We start from the raw sequence: 18,008 nt of genomic DNA on the forward strand, positions 1-18,008 counted from the left end.
GACTATCGATCGCAAATAATGGTTGACAGATACAGCATTATGGAAGAAACTCTTTCACCAAACGTATATCAGCAGTGTGTGACCGTACATGTTAAAGTTTCCCATTATATTTCAACGTAAGACAAGAACATCCTACTGTTTATCTCTTCCTGAAATCGGATTTTAGTTTTACGGTTTGATCTAGATTTCACCCACTGTGCTTTCCCACGTTAGACATTCGCTGAAAGGGTTCCTGCAGTGAATCTTCGAAAAAATGGTCACACTTCGAGTCATTGAATAACTGTTACAAAAAAGAAACCGGAACCGCTGTTGATTTTCATTCATTGATCTAAATTTTGATTTATTCTCTAATGTAATGAATTATAATTTTTTTTCCTGTGTATCTTCGAAAAAATGGTCACACTTTTTGAGTCATTGAATAACTGTTACAAAAAAGAAACCGGAACCGCTGTTGATTTTCATTCATTGATCTAAAGTTTGATTTGTTCTCCGATGTAATAAATTATGATTTTTATCTTTAATTGATGCACAGAGAATAAGCAATATGTGTGTATACATACATGTCGATGCATACTATGTTTTATTAAATTATTACAATCGGTTTTTGAAATTGAAGCCAATTTCCTTAGCAACTAGACTATAAAAATATGAATTTGCACAAAAGTTGACGGTCTGGTAACCATGTGGCGATTAAATTTGCAGAAAGACTAGCGTGATCAAGGTTATTGTCTTTTCATTTACTACCACAAAACATTTCATCAAAATATTGTTAAAATTCCTCGGTGAAAAGTGAATTGCCTCGTTTTACGAAGTCCATCGCACGGTCTGTAAATGGTAATTGTGCTTTTTGCAGAAGAGACACATATAAAACGCTAAAACAAAGCCCATTGTAAAACCCTAGAGAACGTGATTTCCCAGATAAACTATGTCTCTGGTGAAAGCATCGCCATCGGGAGCGTGGAGCTGTAAATTGTGTAAATCGAGGTGGCATATCATGGAGAAATCAGAATCATTGAATTGTAAAATCGAAATGACTTACATTCGTTGACCGTGACTATTAATCATACGTGCGTGACCAATAGATAATATCGATAGAGCTGATGCGATCTATTTTTCAATGACAAAATAACTAAAAATTAATATTAAATAAATGTCTGTGTATGTAAATACATGTAGAACCTGTATCTTGCAATTAATAGAGACTTAATTTCCATAAAAACTTGCTCTACTTATGAATAATTGAATAACTCGTACTCTCCGGCTAAGCGATTAATAATGTATTCGGATTACAGAAGAGCAGAATGTTCATTTGCATAAGTTATTTACTTAATTGTTACAAAGATAGTCGTGCTTCGAAGTAGCGCGTTCACAGTACTACTGGATTCAAATCTATAATTATCGAGTTAATTTCGACTTGATCATAGTAAACGACATAGTAAAAAGTTAGTATATTCCATCAAGTACATCTTCAATTTTCTTTACGTTTCTGTACTAGAACCAGATGAACCCGAGCAAGATGTTCAGTGTCGCCAGCGTCGTGGCGAATTTAGTTTGCGACCCATACAATAATCTATTTCCCTTGGAGTCTGCAATCACAAAATACGAATTTCGTTGAAAAAGAGAAGGAAATAACATTGGATCTCGGCTCGAGCAATATTCAAAATCTCAAAATATCCTCGATAGATGTGTGAATTTTGTTTTCGATGAAAAACTTGGTTCTAATACAAGTAAACATAGTGTGTCAGCGTGGTCTATCCCGTAGGAAGACTCGAGCCAATCTGAGGGAGAAAGGGGTCTCGAAAGGTGCTCGGATCTTTCGGGAGAAGCTGTATGTAGCGGATCCGAATGATTTAGACGCAACTCGGCAGCCGGCGACGTTTCCTCACCATAATCGTAATATATCAGCGGTTCCGTGGTATCATCCTCGCAGTCGTCCTCGGCGGATGCGATCTGCATTGCCCCTTCCCTCTCGGGTTCATTGACCTCTCGTTTACTCTCGAAAGCAATTGCCTTGTGATCGGACCTCGGTACCCGAGCTTGTTTCCTGGGTCTGCGACGACCCTTCGAAATCTAGAAAATTTATGAAAAATATTCACATTCGAGTACTAACCGTAATCGTAATACTGCGGTGAATCCGTCTTCACCTCCTCTTCGTCTTCGTATTCCTCTTCAGCTTCATAACCGTCCCCCTCGTCCCCAACGTTGCTATCATCACTGGACCCGTCATCGTCGTCGTCGTCGTCCTCCTCAGTATAATCGGAATAGTCGTCTAACCGACCCCTTGCATTTGGATGATATCCCCCGGTGTTTTTCAAGTTCTTGTTCGGCGATCTATTTTCGCGTAGCTCGTACTCTTCGTTGGCTCTGTAAACTCGCAGGAGGCGACGACGCTGCGATGGTCTAACCGACTCCGAGTAGAAAAGCGTGTCTGCAAACCCAATGGCACGCAAACTATGTCATTCCCAATTGGAGAATACGCCGGGTCACTCTGAACGCTGATGTATGCACCGCAGATGACTACGCGGAGTCGCGGGTTCGCACGAAAGCGGTTGGCGAGCAGAGAAATTCGTCTTCCTCGTCGAGGACTCGTCCGATGGACGTAACTCGAAGATACACTTCGATAAAAAGGAAGTACATACATATATTGCTTTGTAAATCCTTGCTTCGTACATCATTTCAATCAATATTTTATCAAAGGCTCTTTGAGGACATTTCTACTGTGATCATAAACATTGTTTAATAGAACAGAGTCATCAACGGGACAAAATATCAAAGTAGTCTTTAATTCACGTCCCATGGACGTAACGGGAAGATACGCTTCGATAAAAAGGAAGTACATACATATATTGCTTTATAAATCCTTTTGAAGGCTATACTTTATCAAAGGCCTTGAGGACAGTTCTATTATGATCGCAAACACTGTTTAATAAAACAGAGTCCTCAACGGCACAAAATATGAAAGTTTAACGAAATTGAACGTGTTCCTCATTTATCTATCGTCTTTAGAATTGTTTAGAGTTTGAATGGGCTAGTACCGTCAAATCTCTCGCTATCATCGTCCTCGTAAGCTTGGTCGAAGTCAGCGCTGCCGCTCGGATCGTACTCTCCTTCGAAAGTGAATGTTCCAGCGTCGCTTTTGGTACACCCTTCGGTAGAAATGCAAGGTTCTGTGAACCTGGCCGCTCTCATAATTCCGTCGACCATGTTTACCTCGCAGTAACATTTACCGAAGCTATCCGGACAGCTGGAAAAGTTCACACCTTTCGTCATGGACAAGGAATTCAAGGTAACCTCTTGGGAGATGTTCTGGCTCACCAAAATGATCCTGGCCCGATGCAGTCTATGGCAGGCTTGCCTCTGCGACATACAACAATAACTAATGATTAGACGACGGGTCTTGCGCGTCTCTTACTACACGCAATCAGGCTCGTGATAATAATCTGAAGTGTAATAAAAATTTGACGGAATACTTCGCTCGAGTTGACTCTGTTAGAATTTTTAATAAAGAAACAAACAGAGAGCTCCGTCTTTGACGTCCATTTTCTCAAACTTTGCATGTGAAATATATGTACGCATTTACATAAACGCCCACCGTCTGCTGGATATTATAATAATGTTAATTTAAATTCTGCAAAGGAAAGTACGAATTCGCATTACGTATGCAAAGGAAGCTGTGAATGTAATTACGAGAGCATTTCTATTTTTTTAACGTAAAGTGCTGTTTCCGAGCGGGCCACGAGTTTAAGCTGGATTGCAGCGATTATAGTAATAGTAGCATTATTTAGAAAGAACATTGCAGAGATGAAGACATTAAAATTATGTCTTCTTCACTTGTCAAAAACTAAAGGTAAACTTTGCTTGGTGCATTCAATTTTTTGATAGCTTGAGGTGTTAACCGCCAAGTGACTCCAGAATTACGTTTCTCAGTACATAAATATTGATTCCGATAATATTATTGTGCAGAGTTGGACAGTAATTAATTACATGAGTATTTCATTACATCTTCAATTACATGTGCAAAAATGGACTATAATTATAATAAGAAAACGTGTTAAATGATTCAAAACATAAAAATTAGTGGTTTAAAAGAACAATTACATTGAAATAATTGTTAGACTCAATTACAATTACTGTAATCGTGTTAAGTGATTGCAATTACTCCTTTCACAATTACTGTAATTGTAATTGTGGTCTGCAATTACAATTTTATTTGCAATTATCTGCAATTGTAATTTTATTTCTGCAATTTCAAGTAATTTTGATGCAATTACAAGTAATTGCAATTGGCAGTTGCAATTACTTAACGCCGAAATGGCACTAAAGAAAAGTAATTAGATACCTACTCAATGGAAATGTCTAAAAAAAGCAAACAAAAAGCATATGTTATATATTATCTGACTCCAACTTTGAAATGAGGGTCATTTTGAAAAGTAATGGTAATCGTTTTTGTGAGATATCAAATAATTAGCTACAAATAAATATGTAATGAATAATAAATATTTCCTAACATGTGCTTTGTGTTTGTTTTCTTTTAGACATTTCCATTGAGTAGGTATCTAATTACTTTCTTTTAGTGCCATTTTGGCGTTAAGTAATTGCGACTACTCAATTACAATTACTTGTAATTGTAGAAACAAAATTGCAATTACTTTGACTCAACCAGTAATTGTAATTGCGGACCACGATGACAGTCATTCGTCAAGTAATTGCAATTACCAATTACAATTACATGTAATTGTATTTCTGCAATTTCAAATTACAATAATTGATAAGTAATTGTAATTGTAATTGAAATTACATTTTGCCCAACTCTGTTATTGTATGCTTATTCGCAGTCGTTAAAATTGAATTCAATCGGAAGACCTGTGTACTTGCATCTTGCAACGCGGCAAACATTTTACATATTTACGTTACTTGGTCTTGGCACGACGTAATAGCAACCATGTATCCTCTGCCACAGGTGTTATTGCACTTCGGGGATGACCATTGCGACCATAAAGAATCCATTTTCGCCGGGTTCGAAGACCATGGGCCAATTTCTTCGCAGAACTAAAAGTTTCGAGCCATCCAAGCTTAATCTATTGACTTCTCATTATAGATATAAGTGCACGCAAAAATAATTGATTACATTATGTGAATTATTCTAATAATTGAAGAACTATCTAAAGAAGCTTACATACAGATTATTAAATGTACGATTCATTTTGTACTTAGTATATAATTTAAAATGTAAAGTTCATTACATCGCTCGTTAATGTAAGTGTCGATTAAAATATCGAGCCCTGTGGCAACGTGCATACTTTATAACATAATAACATTACTGGCTGTCTTTGATGACAGTTTGAAGCACATTGCGGCGTGTGTATTCCCTTTATAGTCGTCGCGGAACATCGCGCGACGCCGCAAACACCACGTGGCGAACACAAGGACTCGGGCAAAGGATTTAAAAAACACGTGGGGAATCCTAAAAAGGACAACGTGCGATTACTTTACAAACCGCGAATGAAAATTAATTTTTACGTAAAAAGTGTATCTCGTATTTGAACTATGGGTGCTAACTTAACAATTTATCTACCGGTAGCCTATTAATAAGCTTTTCAATAATCGTGCTGTACCAAATGCAACCTTAAAGATCTTCTTTTACACAATAATCCCGGCGGAAATTACTGGATTTTGTTATTGAGGTTTATGATTGAAGTTGCTATTGCTATTTAACCCCTTGCCTTACGATTTATTTTACGGTTTCAGCAATTAGAACTTTCTTTGTAGTCCGCATGCAGTTTCCTAGTTATTGTTCTCCAATAACTGTACATTAACAAAACCAAAATAGAATTTCATCTAGGTTTAAAGGAAATTAATAACATACATATTTATTAGACTTTCTTCAGATTCTTCATCACGAGTTCGACTCGATATTGTACGGCAAGAGGTTAACGATTCTTTTAAAAAATCCTCAGCCACGGGCTTTCAACAATTATGGAATAGCCACCGGCAGGTAATGTGTTAATTAATATATTTTTAATAAGTAGACCTGTTGTTTCATGCAACCGGTGACCAGCCAGCGAAACGGAGCAGTTGCAACCGGGAGCATTATCGCCGAGCAATGTTACATCGCATAATCGCCTATGCACCCTTGCACTCGTGTTTGAGTATGATGTAGCCTCGACGAAAGTGCAATCAACCTTCCTCCGTCTTGACAGCTCAGACGAGCACAGATTCCAGGAGTGAAGTGTCAGACAAGGACAAATCCCGAGGAAAAATTCGCCCACGCCGGAATTATCAAGGACCTCGGATTCAGAAGGAATACTACGCAATTCCACGAACAACTATAAACGTTAAGCAGTGTCGTATTTAAACAGAAAGTTTCGATTTGTGACACGCAATAGCGCGCAATAAGAGCCGTTGATAATTCCTTCAGCTCTTTAAAAACTGGTTGTTGTCATAAACTTCGATCTTTACACAACTTTATCATTAAAATGGAAATAACAGATATTCATTCGAAAATATCTCGTCAAATAGAACTGAAGAGAAAGTCTTGCATAGTAGATCCGAATAGTTTTAAAACAGTTTGGTGTCAATTATATTTAACCGAAAAATTTGTTAAGTCGCTTACTCCTAAAGATACAAAGACGATAACTTTCTTAATATTGTACTATACGATTTGAACTTTCTTGGGAAGCTAGAGTAATTAGTTTACTAAAGGATCTGAAAAGAAATTTTTTCAAAAATTGCAATTGATCGGAATTGTTGAAAAAATAGTAAAAGTTGAATTTTTAACTTTTTTATGTGGGCATAATGTTGAAAATTTAAAAAAATACGTTTTGTAGATCTGTGTCAATTAAACATATTCTGAAAATTTCATCAAAATCGGTCGACGTTGCAATGAGCTACAAACGTTTAAAATGGTAAAAATTGCAGGTTTTCATGATTTTCGGCAATAAATGCTATTAATTATGTATGTGCCCGTAATTATGAAAGTGGTCTAAGTCATATATTTCTTATTATAATTTGTTCCGAGATATTTAAAGGAAAAGGATATTAACGTTAAATGAATTCCATATAACGTTGAAATATCAAGCGGTTCATTTTTGGAATTAAATGATAGTTTTTGTTAGGGAAAATCATTTGAAACAATTAGTCGTGAAAGTACAAGGGAATATATAAACATATAGCCAGAGCAACCAGTTGTAAATTATCGAATAGTATTATGTTATCAGTTGCGGATATGTTGAGATTTTATACTATTCAAAAGTATGTTTAGAAGCGTTTCGCTTACAGCACAAAATCCTTCTCCGATTTCTACGAAAGCACACTGTTGCAGATGCAATTGGCGCACCCAATGCGTTATGTCATAATTTGGTGAGCCGTCCAAGTCTTTGGGCATGTACAGAAAGGGTTCCCAATTGTTGCTGTCCGCACAGAGTCCATCAATGATGCACCGAGCCTTTCCACACGAGAAAATTAGTACTATTGATATAAACGTGGGTATAAACATAGCCTAACTGTTGACATCATAGATTGATAACGGTATAAATTACGGAGATAATCGAAACTATTGTAACCTGAAGTTGCTCTGGCTTCAGTGCTTTTAATCCATTTATTGTCTACGTCTACGTTCTTTCTCTATTGCGCATCCGTTTAATTAAATTGTGGATTCTCATCGCAAAAGGAACTAAATTATAGTATAATACATTTAAATAATTATTAAAATATCGTACTTTTATTAGTTTTTGTCTTTTCACATTAATTTCTCATTTCGTGTAATACTGTAATTTTGCAGAATTTTCTCATTTTCATACAATAAAATATTTATAAATATAAAAGTTTCTTAATCCTTATTCTTATAAGTTCGTCCTAAAAATACGAGTTTGCATAAGCATATGCAATTTACTTATAGCTGATCATGTTTAAAATAAATGCTAAATCTTTTCTTAGACTCAATGCAAATATAAATATGCGTGTGTGTGTGTGTGTGTGATTTAAATAACTTAAATATAATGCCCATCTTTATTTAATGCAAGACACACGTCTAGACATGGTGACATGTGACGATCTATTTGCGTTATTTAAATAATACCAGTTAAAGGGGCACAATTATAAATGGCACTTTTGTACTTAAAAATAATACTGAGAACAGCTATTTGGATCAGAATCAAAATGGCTATACATATTTGTAATCAAAAAAATATTCTAGTAATGCAAAACGTAGCTACATGTGACAATAAATCATGCTGTATCAAAATACAACTGTTGTCACGTTTATACAGTCTTTATCTTTGTACTAGATAGGTGTAAAATACAAGATTTTACACATTTTATAAAATAATCTCCTCCTTTTTTTATCGGATAGCCTATTTAAATAAATATCAAGCAGGATTTTTATCAAGGTATGTTTTTGTTACAATATCTGCACGGAGATTTTTCAGTTGCACGAACTCTGTACTCTTACAACCTATAACAGGACACCTGTAAACAGAAAACAATTAGCAAAATTATAAATATGTTTCTTCTATCGATCGTATTTGCTGATAATAAATTTTGAAATGTTTTCGGCGCAACGGTTCGATCGTTTATTACGAATTATAAAGCAACTTTGCTAATTGTCAAACAAAATCAACGTTTCGATCTCAGTTTGGATCTTTTTCAAGATTTATTTGAATCGCGTTGAATATTTCTGTTTTTTCAAAATTACTATAACATATTTAATTTACAGACGCGATTCAAATAATTGAAAAAGATCCAAACTGGGATCGAAACGTTGATTTTGTTTGACAATTAGCAAAATTGCTTTATAATTCGTAATTAACGATTTAACCGTTGCGCCGAAAACATTTAAAAATTTATTAGCAAAATTATAGCTTGAAGAAGAACTATGTTATTCTGTTAAAACTCTTACCTAGTCTTCTTGTTTAATTTCAATATTTCTGTGATGGTTTCTTTATCGTAGGTATGTCCGCATACGGTGTTTTTCACAGGGTCTACAATTCTCTTTTTAGAAATTGGATCGATCACATTTACGTAACCTCCAGTTAATTGCATTTCTGCATCCTCGTCATCATTATTGTCTCCTATTTTACCTCCTATTTTATTTGAAATTGTACGTGTCTCTGATAAGTATACGAAACGAAAGAAAATATTTATTTTTAATGTAAACTTCAATTTACCTAATAGGGCTTCCACGTGCTTATCGAAATCTACCAATCTATTATTAGTAGATGCGTTAATCTCGGTATCAATCTCGGATATAGCATTCTTATATTCCTGTAACATGGAAAATAGAAATGTATAACATTTTTGTAAAATTCTAAGACTAGTATGATAATACGATGTTTACAAGTATAACGGTTTCAATATTATCTGCATTATCACCAACGTGTGAGTACAACAAACGATCTTTCGTTTCTTCTATTGCCTTCACCTTCTTCTCTAAAATACACTGATTTTGCACGACATCCCTTAGCTCTTTTAATTTGTCCTCCATTTCTTCTCCTCCTGTGATAACAAAACAAGTTATATTTAGTTTACAAAATTATTTAAACGCTACAATAACATATAGGTATTTATATTAATTCTTTCGGATAATGTACATTTATATTATGCTTCCTAGATCTTTGCATTCATGTAATTCAGGGGTCGGCAAATTTCTTTTGGAAAGGGCCAGAACGTAAAATTTTTAGGCTAAGGGGCCGGTAGCAAGCTCGAAAATATTTACATGGCTAAATAGCTGATTCTACTCATAGAACAACGAAAAAAACCAGGTTCAAAATTTCTTTATCGGGAAGTGATATTTTTACATAATTCTTTTTATTTTACATAATTGATTTAGTTTTTTGTGTCAGTTAACCTCGCGGGCCTGATTAAAGGAGGCAGCGGGCCGTAGTTTGCCAATCCCTGATGTAATTAATCGTATTTAGTTTCAGAATTTCCAGAAATGTTCATAAAATGGAAGTTAATTTAACCTCAAACATATTTACCGTAATAAGAAATTATATTGGCAGCCGTTTGTGTATAATAGTCGTGTAATTCTTCAACCACTTGTTGAGACTGTGTCATTTTGACAATCAGAAATTGAAAATATATCAATCTAGTCTATATTTATAACTGCGCAGTGAATTTTATAAACTCCGTCCGTTATTATTATCAGAGATAGTATCCAATAGTATCAGATCAGTGATGCCAGAGCTGTGGTACTGTGGTACTAAACCATACCCCCACCATAGCCTACTATTGCCCCTACGTTGTTTTCCAACGCGCCCGCGCGCTACACTCACCAGCGTATCACTCTACTGTATACGTAGAGGTACGCTGGTGAGTGTAGCGCGCGGGCGCGTTGGAAAACAACGTAGGGGCAATAGTAGGCTATGGTGGGGGTATGGTTTAGTACCACAGTACCACAGCTCTGGCATCACTGTATCAGATAGTACATATCTCGTCGGCGCGGCGCGGCGCTTGCGTTTTGAATATATTTGAAGTTAGCGTAGTTAGCAACAGGTAGCGTTTCAAACATGGCACACCGTGCATTTCCCGCCAAAACTTATTGTCGCAGCTGCGACGCTGCGACGTGACATATGCGAGCGCATGATGTTGAGGATTTTGGAGTGAGAATAGCCTAATTTAAGAATTAATAAGTAAAATAGTACTGAATAATTATGGATCCAAGTGAGGTGGAGTTTCTTGGTGAAAAGGAGTTGGTTTCGATAGTGCCGAATTTTAGCTTTGACACGATTCATTTGATATCGGGGTCGATAGGCCCGTTTCGTGCTGGTCTACCTGTCAAAGTTCCAATCTGGTTGGCAGTGAACTTGAAGCAGCAACAGAAGTGCCGAATTATTAATCAAGAATGGATGAATGCAGATACATTGAACGAGGCGAAAGAAGACGAAAAATTATCCAAGTATAATCTATTATAAAAAAAACTCTATTGTAAATAATATATAATATAAATAGTCTATTATTTCTCTATTATTCTATACAGGGTGGCTACATTTAAGTGGACCACCTTGTATACTTTATTACAAAGAAATACTTTATTGTATGATAAATTTCTATTATATATCAGATGATTGCGTAAGTTCGTGCCTGATTTGAAAGTAAAATTCAATGGTTAAATTTTAAAGAATACAACTTTATTAATCAATTATATAGTCACCATTCTTTTCTACATGTGTGAAAATCAGGCACAAACTTATGCAATCATCTAATACTTTGTCGCACGATAATTTGTTTAGGTTGTTTACCAAAATGCCTAGCAATCATTATATAGATGAGGCGCAACTTTTATTGAGCCATGGCAACGAAGACATACCTGATTCAGACGTGATAAGGACAGCAATAAAGGTGAGAAAGATTTAGCCCTTAGCACTCGAGTGGTGACTCTGAGGCACCACTGAAAATATCTATCATTATTTAAAATATTGTTTACATTATTAGATATGTTGGTATCTAATCAATTACTAAACATTTAAGTATTGTACGAGGTAGTATATCAATTTCATATCCAGCAAAGTTAAAAAATGATAGAGAATGGAAATATTCTAGGTCGGAAGAAATGTTTAATTCTCTTTATCTAAGTTAGCGTTCTTTATCTGTCTAAATTTATTTCACACTAACTGGCGAATGTTTATAATGTCGATAATGCAAACAGACATCGATAATGTAAATTTCTATTGAATTATTGATTAAAAGCTGCGACATTCTATTAAAATATTGATTAAAAGCAACGACGTTCGTTTTTTTGTTGTATTGAAATATGATTCTAAAAGCACACTTTTAGTTTTTCCCGAATTTTCCATTTTTCCGTGATACTTTTCCAATGTTTCTTATCCCATAACCTAGTTCGGACTAATACGAACATTTTAAAAAAAGAATTAGCCAAATCGGTCCAGCCGTTCTCAAGTGATGCGCTTACCAACAAACAGCATTTGATTTTTATTTATATAGATTAATTAATGTAGTAATCGTTTTCAGGATATATGGGACATAAGAATGTCCAAGCTACGTACATCGATAGACGCTTTTCTAAAAAGCGAAGCTTTACACGCAAAATTGGATCATCTGACTGCTATGGAAATTAACAGTGTAAGGCCATTGCTACCGCACGCTTTGGACCAGATGTATAGGATTCAAACCGTGAGTGTAACAACGAATCGATTCAATCGGCGAAGTAATGATTATTCTGTAATAATTTCATTTTTCTAGTCGGCAAGAGTTTCCCAGTCACAAACTGCAGAGAACTCTCAAAAACCATGAAATCAGGACTACCATTGTCAATTTTAAAACTGTAAATATACATGTATATACTGATTAATGAAATTTCTTAAGTATTAACTTTTTGTAATTACTTGTTATATCAGCGGCAGTAATTATTGGGATGGACAGAAATGATTGCTCTCATAATATATAATATACGAACATGATATAATAGTTTTATTATTTCTTAATCTTAGATCATTACATACAGTCACTAGCATCTCAATCACAATTTCTCATTATCACTAACATGTAGTAAATGCGTATTTACATTAGTAGATCTGTCGCGCGGACAAATTGCTCGCCCCTCGATCTTCTCTTTTTTCACAATATTTACATTTCCTAAGCTTATAGTAAACAGTCCTTTAATCATCTTTGATTTGAATTCTTAAAAGTAAATCCTTTCGATGAAGAAAACGTTGTTCGACTGGCGAACTCTTAGAACTTTGAAGATCTCTGTTTCAATGTGACGATTAAACATGTTCACGGAAACATCGATCGCAGCGCGACACGGAACGGAAACTCGTGTTGCCGAACAGGTGATTAAAACCGTAGGGAACCGTGACGCAACAGAAATATCATTTTTTTTTGTTTAATACAAATACGAGTTAGAAGTAAGTTGGTCAGAACCATTAAAAATTTATACAAATCGTGAAACGCGGTGCGAACATTTTTATGTAGTTCCCAATGAAAGATCTTGCCGTTGGACGTTGCGGCGATACCTCCAAAACTGTACACGCTTTCGAGGCAGTGACGCACATGTTTAGAGACTCGGGATTGTATCAGTTCACAACTGAAGGTTCTGCTAGTTATCGTTATACCTTCGTCTATTATCATACCGATGTTTTCTCACCGATGACGAATCCAAACACGACGTAATTGGGCGAACTGTACAAATCCAGAGATACTGCCGTACTATTGTTTCTAAAACTTTCAGAGATACCCTGAATAAATATTACTATGGTATACAACGTAAGTACCATGTGGCCTGTACAGTGACTCTCATTAATATTCGGACGCTCTCAAAGAAACAATAACTTTGTAAACATTGGACCGTACGATTTGAGCTTTTTCGGAAAGCTAGAGTAATTAGTTTACTACAGGATGCGACAGAGATCTTTTCAAAAATTGCAATTGGTCGGATTTGTAGAGAAAATACTAAAAGTTGCATGTTACAACTTTTTTATGTGGGCCTGTATAGAAAATTTAAAAAATTCGTTTTGTAGATCTGTGTCAATCATTGTGAAAGTTCAATGTTTTCTTATGTCGATCGTATATAGATTGTTGCTAACAAAATTTAAATGATTTCGGCGCACTGGTTCGATCAATTGTTATTTAAATTGTGAAATTTCCATCGAAATCGATTGACGCCGGGGAAATCGACAAACATTGAAAGATGAAAGAATCTTCAGTTTTATTGCATTAAACATTTGTAGCTCATTGCAACGTCGGCCTATTTTGAATGTAATTACGACCAATTGCGATTTTTTCAAAATTTCTTCCTCGCGTCATGTAGTAAAGTAATTGTTCTTGTTATTTAAATTGTGAAAGTTCCATCGAAATCGATTGACGCGAGGAAAATCGACAAACATTGAAAGATGAAAGAATCTTCAGCTTTATTGCATTAAACATTTGTAGTTCATTGCAACGTCGGCCTATTTTGAATGTAATTACGACCAATTGCGATTTTTTTCAAAATTTCTTCCTCGCGTCTCATGTAGTAAAGTAATTGTTCTAACTTCTCAAAAAAATCCAAGTCGCGTGATTCAATATTTAAAAAATTATCGTCTCTTGAAGAGTGTCTGAATATTAGCGGGAGTCGCTGCATGTAAAGTACTCCGCACTATCACACCAAGTACACGGCCGATGCAAATAAATAGAATAATCGTGAGTCGTTTACTGGACTGTCATTACGTGTAACATAAGAAATGCGCAACAACCGCATCGAACTATTTACGTGAAACGATACCAGTGTGTGCCTACGTGGAACGATAGTAGTCGAGTTAGTGGTACGATACGCGTTAACGAATTAACATTTAGACGGCTACGATTTTGCTAGGGTCGACTTTCACTCGAATGAACATGGTGTTGTCTTTGACGAAGTGCCGTCTTTTGACCATCTCGTGGGAAACGAATCTTGGAAAACCGAAACCGAGAGAGTCAGGCTCGCGACTCGGCCTTTGGAAGTTCTTCCATGTTGGATCCGGTATAAAGCTTTCGACAATATTGCACGCCTTTTCCGCGACCTCCATCTGATCGAATATGGTGAAAGACACACTGTGAGAGAATGGCCACCGCAACAGAGCATCGTACTCTCCAGGAAGGATCTTTATGTATATGGAAATGTGACTTCCTTCGCCGGTTCCGTTTCCGTTTAAGAAAACCGATGCCTGAAAAAGAAAAATTCAGCGTTAATACTGTTGCGTTTTTATAGAGATTTTTATAGATTCTTGTTTCGACAAACAGTGAGTGTTAACCCTTTGCACTCCGAATTATTCTTTAATTTTATTGCCAACAACTCCTTACTATTTTAAGCGTTTTATTTGAAATTTGCTTCAAAGGACAGTTCCTTATATTAAACATAGCTCTCAAACTTTGTTGTAATTTATATTTGTGGAACTTATATTTGTTTTTCACTATAGAATAAGGAATGAAATAAATAAAGGAAGAACCAAATACATATAAAAACCTGTTTCATTTACATTTTTCTTTCTCCGAGTCGCACTCGACAAAGGAGTGCAAAGTAGACAATTTTTGTAGACGAATTTTAAGAAAGTCGAGTTAAATAAAATTTTATTTTCCGTGGTAGTAGCCTTTTTAGGTCTGAAATAAATTAAAATCGCGCCAAGTTCTGTCGTATTTTATACCCTAGCATTACTTTTAAATTTTCGAAAGTCATAATTGCATAAACATCCGCAGTCTATCTATAAGAATCATCGAACAGTTTGATTATTTGAGTATTGGACAGTAATCATTAATGTGAACGTACTTGTAGCTTGTAACCATATTGACTAGTGTAGAAAGGAGGGCTGACCAGCTCCATGCCTTCCTTAGCCCTCGCCTCGGACATTTTGGCACTGTAATCTGTGATCTTCCATATCAGCGTGCCCGTGTAATTTAATGACAATTTGCTGATGGCCGATTTCAGGCTGGTTATTTGATGTTGCTGCTTCGTCACGACGCTGCACATGAGACTCAGATGCATCTTCGCTGATTCCTCTAAGTGTTTGTCCAACGAGAACCTGTTGCCCTGCAACAAGAAACAAGATTGATTAGAATAACGTTCGGAACGAAACTGGAGAAAGAGATTAGAAAATTCTCCATAAGTAACAGTATATACAGATGAAAATAATTGATCAGCGTACCTTGAAACGACAACCGGCATCTTTAAACGTACAAGACAGAAGGTGTGTGGTGCAATGGTCTTTCAAGTGAACCTCCAAATCCTCCCTTGGTAACACTGCGGTTTCACAGCGATGAGGACAGGCGACTGGGAAACGTCCACATTTAGCATGGTGGGCGCCGAGCGTGTCGAAAACAAACTCTTTATTGCAATAGCGACAGGCCACCAGTCTTTTCGCACATTCGCCCAACTTGTGCTGGCTGAGATGCCTTCTCTGCACCTTCATGCCGCATTTGTTCTCACAGTACAGAGGCTCGTAGCCACATGTGCCCGTGTGTTTCTGCAACGAGACGAATAGCAACGTTAAAACAAAAGTACAAAGTTAAAAAGATCAAATCTGTCAGTGTAATGAACTTCTTTCTGAGTTTCAACATTCAGTAGAAGGTTCAAAACGGAACCAAAACATCAGGAAAGAAGTAAATTTTCTGCAAAATTGCTATATTAGTAATTGATCGAAACGGTAGCGCCGAAAGCATCTATAAATTTGATATTCAGTAGAACTTGCGGAGCTACCAAGAAGTTTCAAATTCAATTAATCGCACTCCATTTTCTACATAACTGGCGGCGTCGCCAGATCGGGGAAATCGAGGGGAATACAGTTTACCACCTCTCGGATAACCAGATTAATATGTGATCAGTCTACGGTATTGGTGTGGGATGTTGGAGTATGCTCATGGTGCTGGTTTTTGTTAACCGTCAATATTGTCTTCATCTCGCTACAACTTTGTAAAAAACCAACATAGCAACAATTCGAAACAGAGCATCTGAAACTAGAGGTTTCAGGCTTTCAAACCATTGTTTAACGATATCGATACGGCAAGTTTTGACGGAGTTATGATCACGTAAAGTGGGACCAATTTTTTTTTAACGTTTTAAAATTGCTTTATCAAACATGTTTGTTTTAGTTTATATCATGAAACTAATGATCGACAGAAGAATTTTCTTGATAAACAGATGACTCGAGAAGAGGTGTGTAGCAGCTGCCAGCAGTTCAAGTAGCCTGATGTCATCGAGTGCCGCCGACAATATTAAGATAGCCTTAGGGCGTTCATCTTCAAAAGCGACACTTCAAGGAAACTTTCAAATTCAAACTTTTAACATTCATCCACGACAACTTTGTCCCGCTAACGTTTGAAGTCTCGACGGCGTTTTGAGATATTCAGAAGAGAAGAGGTCAAGGACTCTGAAGGCTCACAGTGTAAGACTTCAGAGAGACTTCAAGTTTGCGGTTGTTCGTGTTGAAAATGTACAAGGGAATATCGCTGCAAGAACTATTCGAGAAATTTCCTTTCGTCGTTTGTTGCTCTTTGTTTCTGTTCCCAGTTGTACAGTTAACGGCTGGCACTCAATCGTGGTTCTCTAATTAATGCGGGAGCAGTTACCTCGAGCGTGTGACCGGTGAATTCTTTGGCACAGAAGTCGCAGCGTGCTCGCCGCTGAGCGCAAGTGTACTTCAAATGGTCCTCCATGAGTACACGCGGGATCATTGCGCCGCACTTGTTGCTGCAAGGCACTGCATCGTGCTTGCAGGTATTCAGGTGAGCCTAAACAGAGCAATGCAATTTTTCAAATACCTTCAACACATTGTACAGACATTTCTGGGACATTTTACGTTATACAGGATGTCCCAGCTAACTTGACCACCTTGAATATCTTGGTTGTTTTTAAAGATACGTCAAATGTCTGAAGGACAAAGTTGAATGGTAAAATGGGGCTCATAATATACCAACAAAATTTTTTTTTTCATGTAATTTTTTTATGAGATATGAAGGTCACCTTCATTTTTTCAAATGGAATGAGGTATTTTTCAATACGTCAATCGATGCAGCTGGACATTCGTTATAAAAAAGTACTAACCTATGTATGTCGAAAAGCTAGTAGTTCAGGAGATATTTCAATTTAAAAAACTCTAAAATACCATTACTTAGAGTTTTTTAAATTGAAGTATATCCTGAACTACTAACTTTTCGACATACATAGGTTAGTACTTTTTTATAACGAATGTCCAGCTGCATCGATTGATGTATTGAAAAATACCTCATTCCATTAAAAAAATGAAGGTGACCTTGATATCTCGTAAAAAAAGTACATGAAAAAAAAAATGTTGTTGGTATCTTATGAGCCCCATTTTACCATTCAACTTTGTCCTTCAGACAATTGACGTATCGTTAAAAACAACAAAGATATTCAAGGTGGTCAAGTTAGCTGGGACACCCTGTATATGTATCCTTACAATCTTAACACATTACCGACCGGTGAGTATTGCATAATTTTAAGAAATCTGTGGTACATGGCTAAACACTTTTTAATGGAACCTTCAATAGCAACAGCAATTTTTATTGTGAACTAACAGGTC

The 18,008-nt window shown here is 36.3% G+C and overlaps 4 protein-coding genes across 12 annotated transcripts in view; 1 reads left to right on the forward strand and 3 right to left on the reverse strand.

The window, feature by feature from the left end:
* Positions 1–229: 229 nt before the first annotated feature.
* On the reverse strand, positions 230–7,556 carry LOC143211562 (uncharacterized). Of its 5 annotated transcripts, none has more exons than XM_076429379.1 (6): positions 6,032–7,556; positions 4,915–5,049; positions 3,036–3,357; positions 2,145–2,428; positions 1,887–2,070; positions 230–1,586 (listed from the first exon to the last, which is right to left on the reverse strand). In XM_076429379.1, exons 1-6 carry the CDS (start codon positions 6,089–6,091, stop codon positions 1,492–1,494), a joined length of 1,080 nt encoding a protein of 359 aa, XP_076285494.1. In that variant the 5' UTR covers positions 6,092–7,556; the 3' UTR covers positions 230–1,491. The 5 variants fall into 5 exon arrangements, with proteins under 5 accessions (XP_076285494.1, XP_076285475.1, XP_076285466.1 ...); XM_076429360.1 differs by having other exon boundaries at positions 230–2,070; positions 3,036–3,244; positions 3,316–3,357; positions 4,910–5,049; XM_076429351.1 differs by having other exon boundaries at positions 230–2,070.
* A 142-nt stretch (positions 7,557–7,698) lies between these two features.
* LOC143211580 (E3 SUMO-protein ligase NSE2) lies at positions 7,699–10,189 on the reverse strand. 2 transcript variants are annotated; one of them, XM_076429409.1, is made up of 5 exons: positions 9,975–10,189; positions 9,419–9,492; positions 9,165–9,261; positions 8,897–9,080; positions 7,699–8,466 (listed from the first exon to the last, which is right to left on the reverse strand). In XM_076429409.1, the coding sequence occupies exons 1-5, from the start codon at positions 10,051–10,053 to the stop codon at positions 8,367–8,369; spliced, it is 534 nt and encodes a 177-aa protein (XP_076285524.1). In that variant the 5' UTR covers positions 10,054–10,189; the 3' UTR covers positions 7,699–8,366. The 2 variants fall into 2 exon arrangements, with proteins under 2 accessions (XP_076285524.1, XP_076285516.1); XM_076429401.1 differs by having other exon boundaries at positions 9,335–9,492; positions 9,975–10,186.
* A 269-nt stretch (positions 10,190–10,458) lies between these two features.
* On the forward strand, positions 10,459–12,339 carry Psf2 (DNA replication complex GINS protein PSF2-like protein). The gene is made up of 4 exons (XM_076431131.1): positions 10,459–10,894; positions 11,229–11,337; positions 11,968–12,129; positions 12,199–12,339. The coding sequence occupies exons 1-4, from the start codon at positions 10,650–10,652 to the stop codon at positions 12,247–12,249; spliced, it is 567 nt and encodes a 188-aa protein (XP_076287246.1). The 5' UTR covers positions 10,459–10,649; the 3' UTR covers positions 12,250–12,339.
* A 59-nt stretch (positions 12,340–12,398) lies between these two features.
* Positions 12,399–18,008, reverse strand: part of Traf4 (TNF receptor associated factor 4) — a 53,499-nt gene continuing 47,889 nt past the window's right edge. For all 4 annotated transcript variants that reach the window (XM_076431037.1, XM_076431026.1, XM_076431016.1 and 1 more), the window contains 4 exons: positions 17,035–17,196; positions 15,615–15,932; positions 15,239–15,499; positions 12,399–14,639 (listed from right to left, as the gene is read on the reverse strand). In XM_076431037.1, coding sequence (XP_076287152.1) covers positions 14,286–14,639; positions 15,239–15,499; positions 15,615–15,932; positions 17,035–17,196 — 1,095 coding nt within the window. In that variant the 3' untranslated portion in view covers positions 12,399–14,285. The remainder of the gene's footprint in view (positions 14,640–15,238; positions 15,500–15,614; positions 15,933–17,034; positions 17,197–18,008) is intronic.

This window comes from Lasioglossum baleicum, chromosome 1 (assembly GCF_051020765.1).
Source record: "Lasioglossum baleicum chromosome 1, iyLasBale1, whole genome shotgun sequence".
Classification (NCBI taxonomy): domain Eukaryota; kingdom Metazoa; phylum Arthropoda; class Insecta; order Hymenoptera; family Halictidae; genus Lasioglossum; species Lasioglossum baleicum.

What these genes read in the sequence shown, in the direction of transcription:
- LOC143211562 (XM_076429351.1), bottom strand. Translation starts at nt 6,091, where the DNA reads ATGCTCCCGGTTGCAACTGCTCCGTTTCGCTGGCTGGTCACCGGTTGC. An exon ending in TGATAGCGAGAGATTTGACG is followed by an intron (nt 2,429 to 3,035) that starts GTACTAGCCCAT and finishes TTGGGTTTGCAG; the next exon opens with ACACGCTTTTCTACTCGGAG. An exon ending in AATACGAAGACGAAGAGGAG is followed by an intron (nt 2,071 to 2,144) that starts GTGAAGACGGAT and finishes TAAATTTTCTAG; the next exon opens with ATTTCGAAGGGTCGTCGCAG.
- LOC143211580 (XM_076429401.1), bottom strand. Translation starts at nt 10,053, where the DNA reads ATGACACAGTCTCAACAAGTGGTTGAAGAATTACACGACTATTATACA. An exon ending in CAATATAATTTCTTATTACG is followed by an intron (nt 9,493 to 9,974) that starts GTAAATATGTTT and finishes TTGTTATCACAG; the next exon opens with GAGGAGAAGAAATGGAGGAC. An exon ending in GCACGTGGAAGCCCTATTAG is followed by an intron (nt 9,081 to 9,164) that starts GTAAATTGAAGT and finishes CAAATAAAATAG; the next exon opens with GAGGTAAAATAGGAGACAAT.
- Psf2 (XM_076431131.1), top strand. Translation starts at nt 10,650, where the DNA reads ATGGATCCAAGTGAGGTGGAGTTTCTTGGTGAAAAGGAGTTGGTTTCG. An exon ending in GAAGACGAAAAATTATCCAA is followed by an intron (nt 10,895 to 11,228) that starts GTATAATCTATT and finishes TAATTTGTTTAG; the next exon opens with GTTGTTTACCAAAATGCCTA. An exon ending in TGATAAGGACAGCAATAAAG is followed by an intron (nt 11,338 to 11,967) that starts GTGAGAAAGATT and finishes AATCGTTTTCAG; the next exon opens with GATATATGGGACATAAGAAT.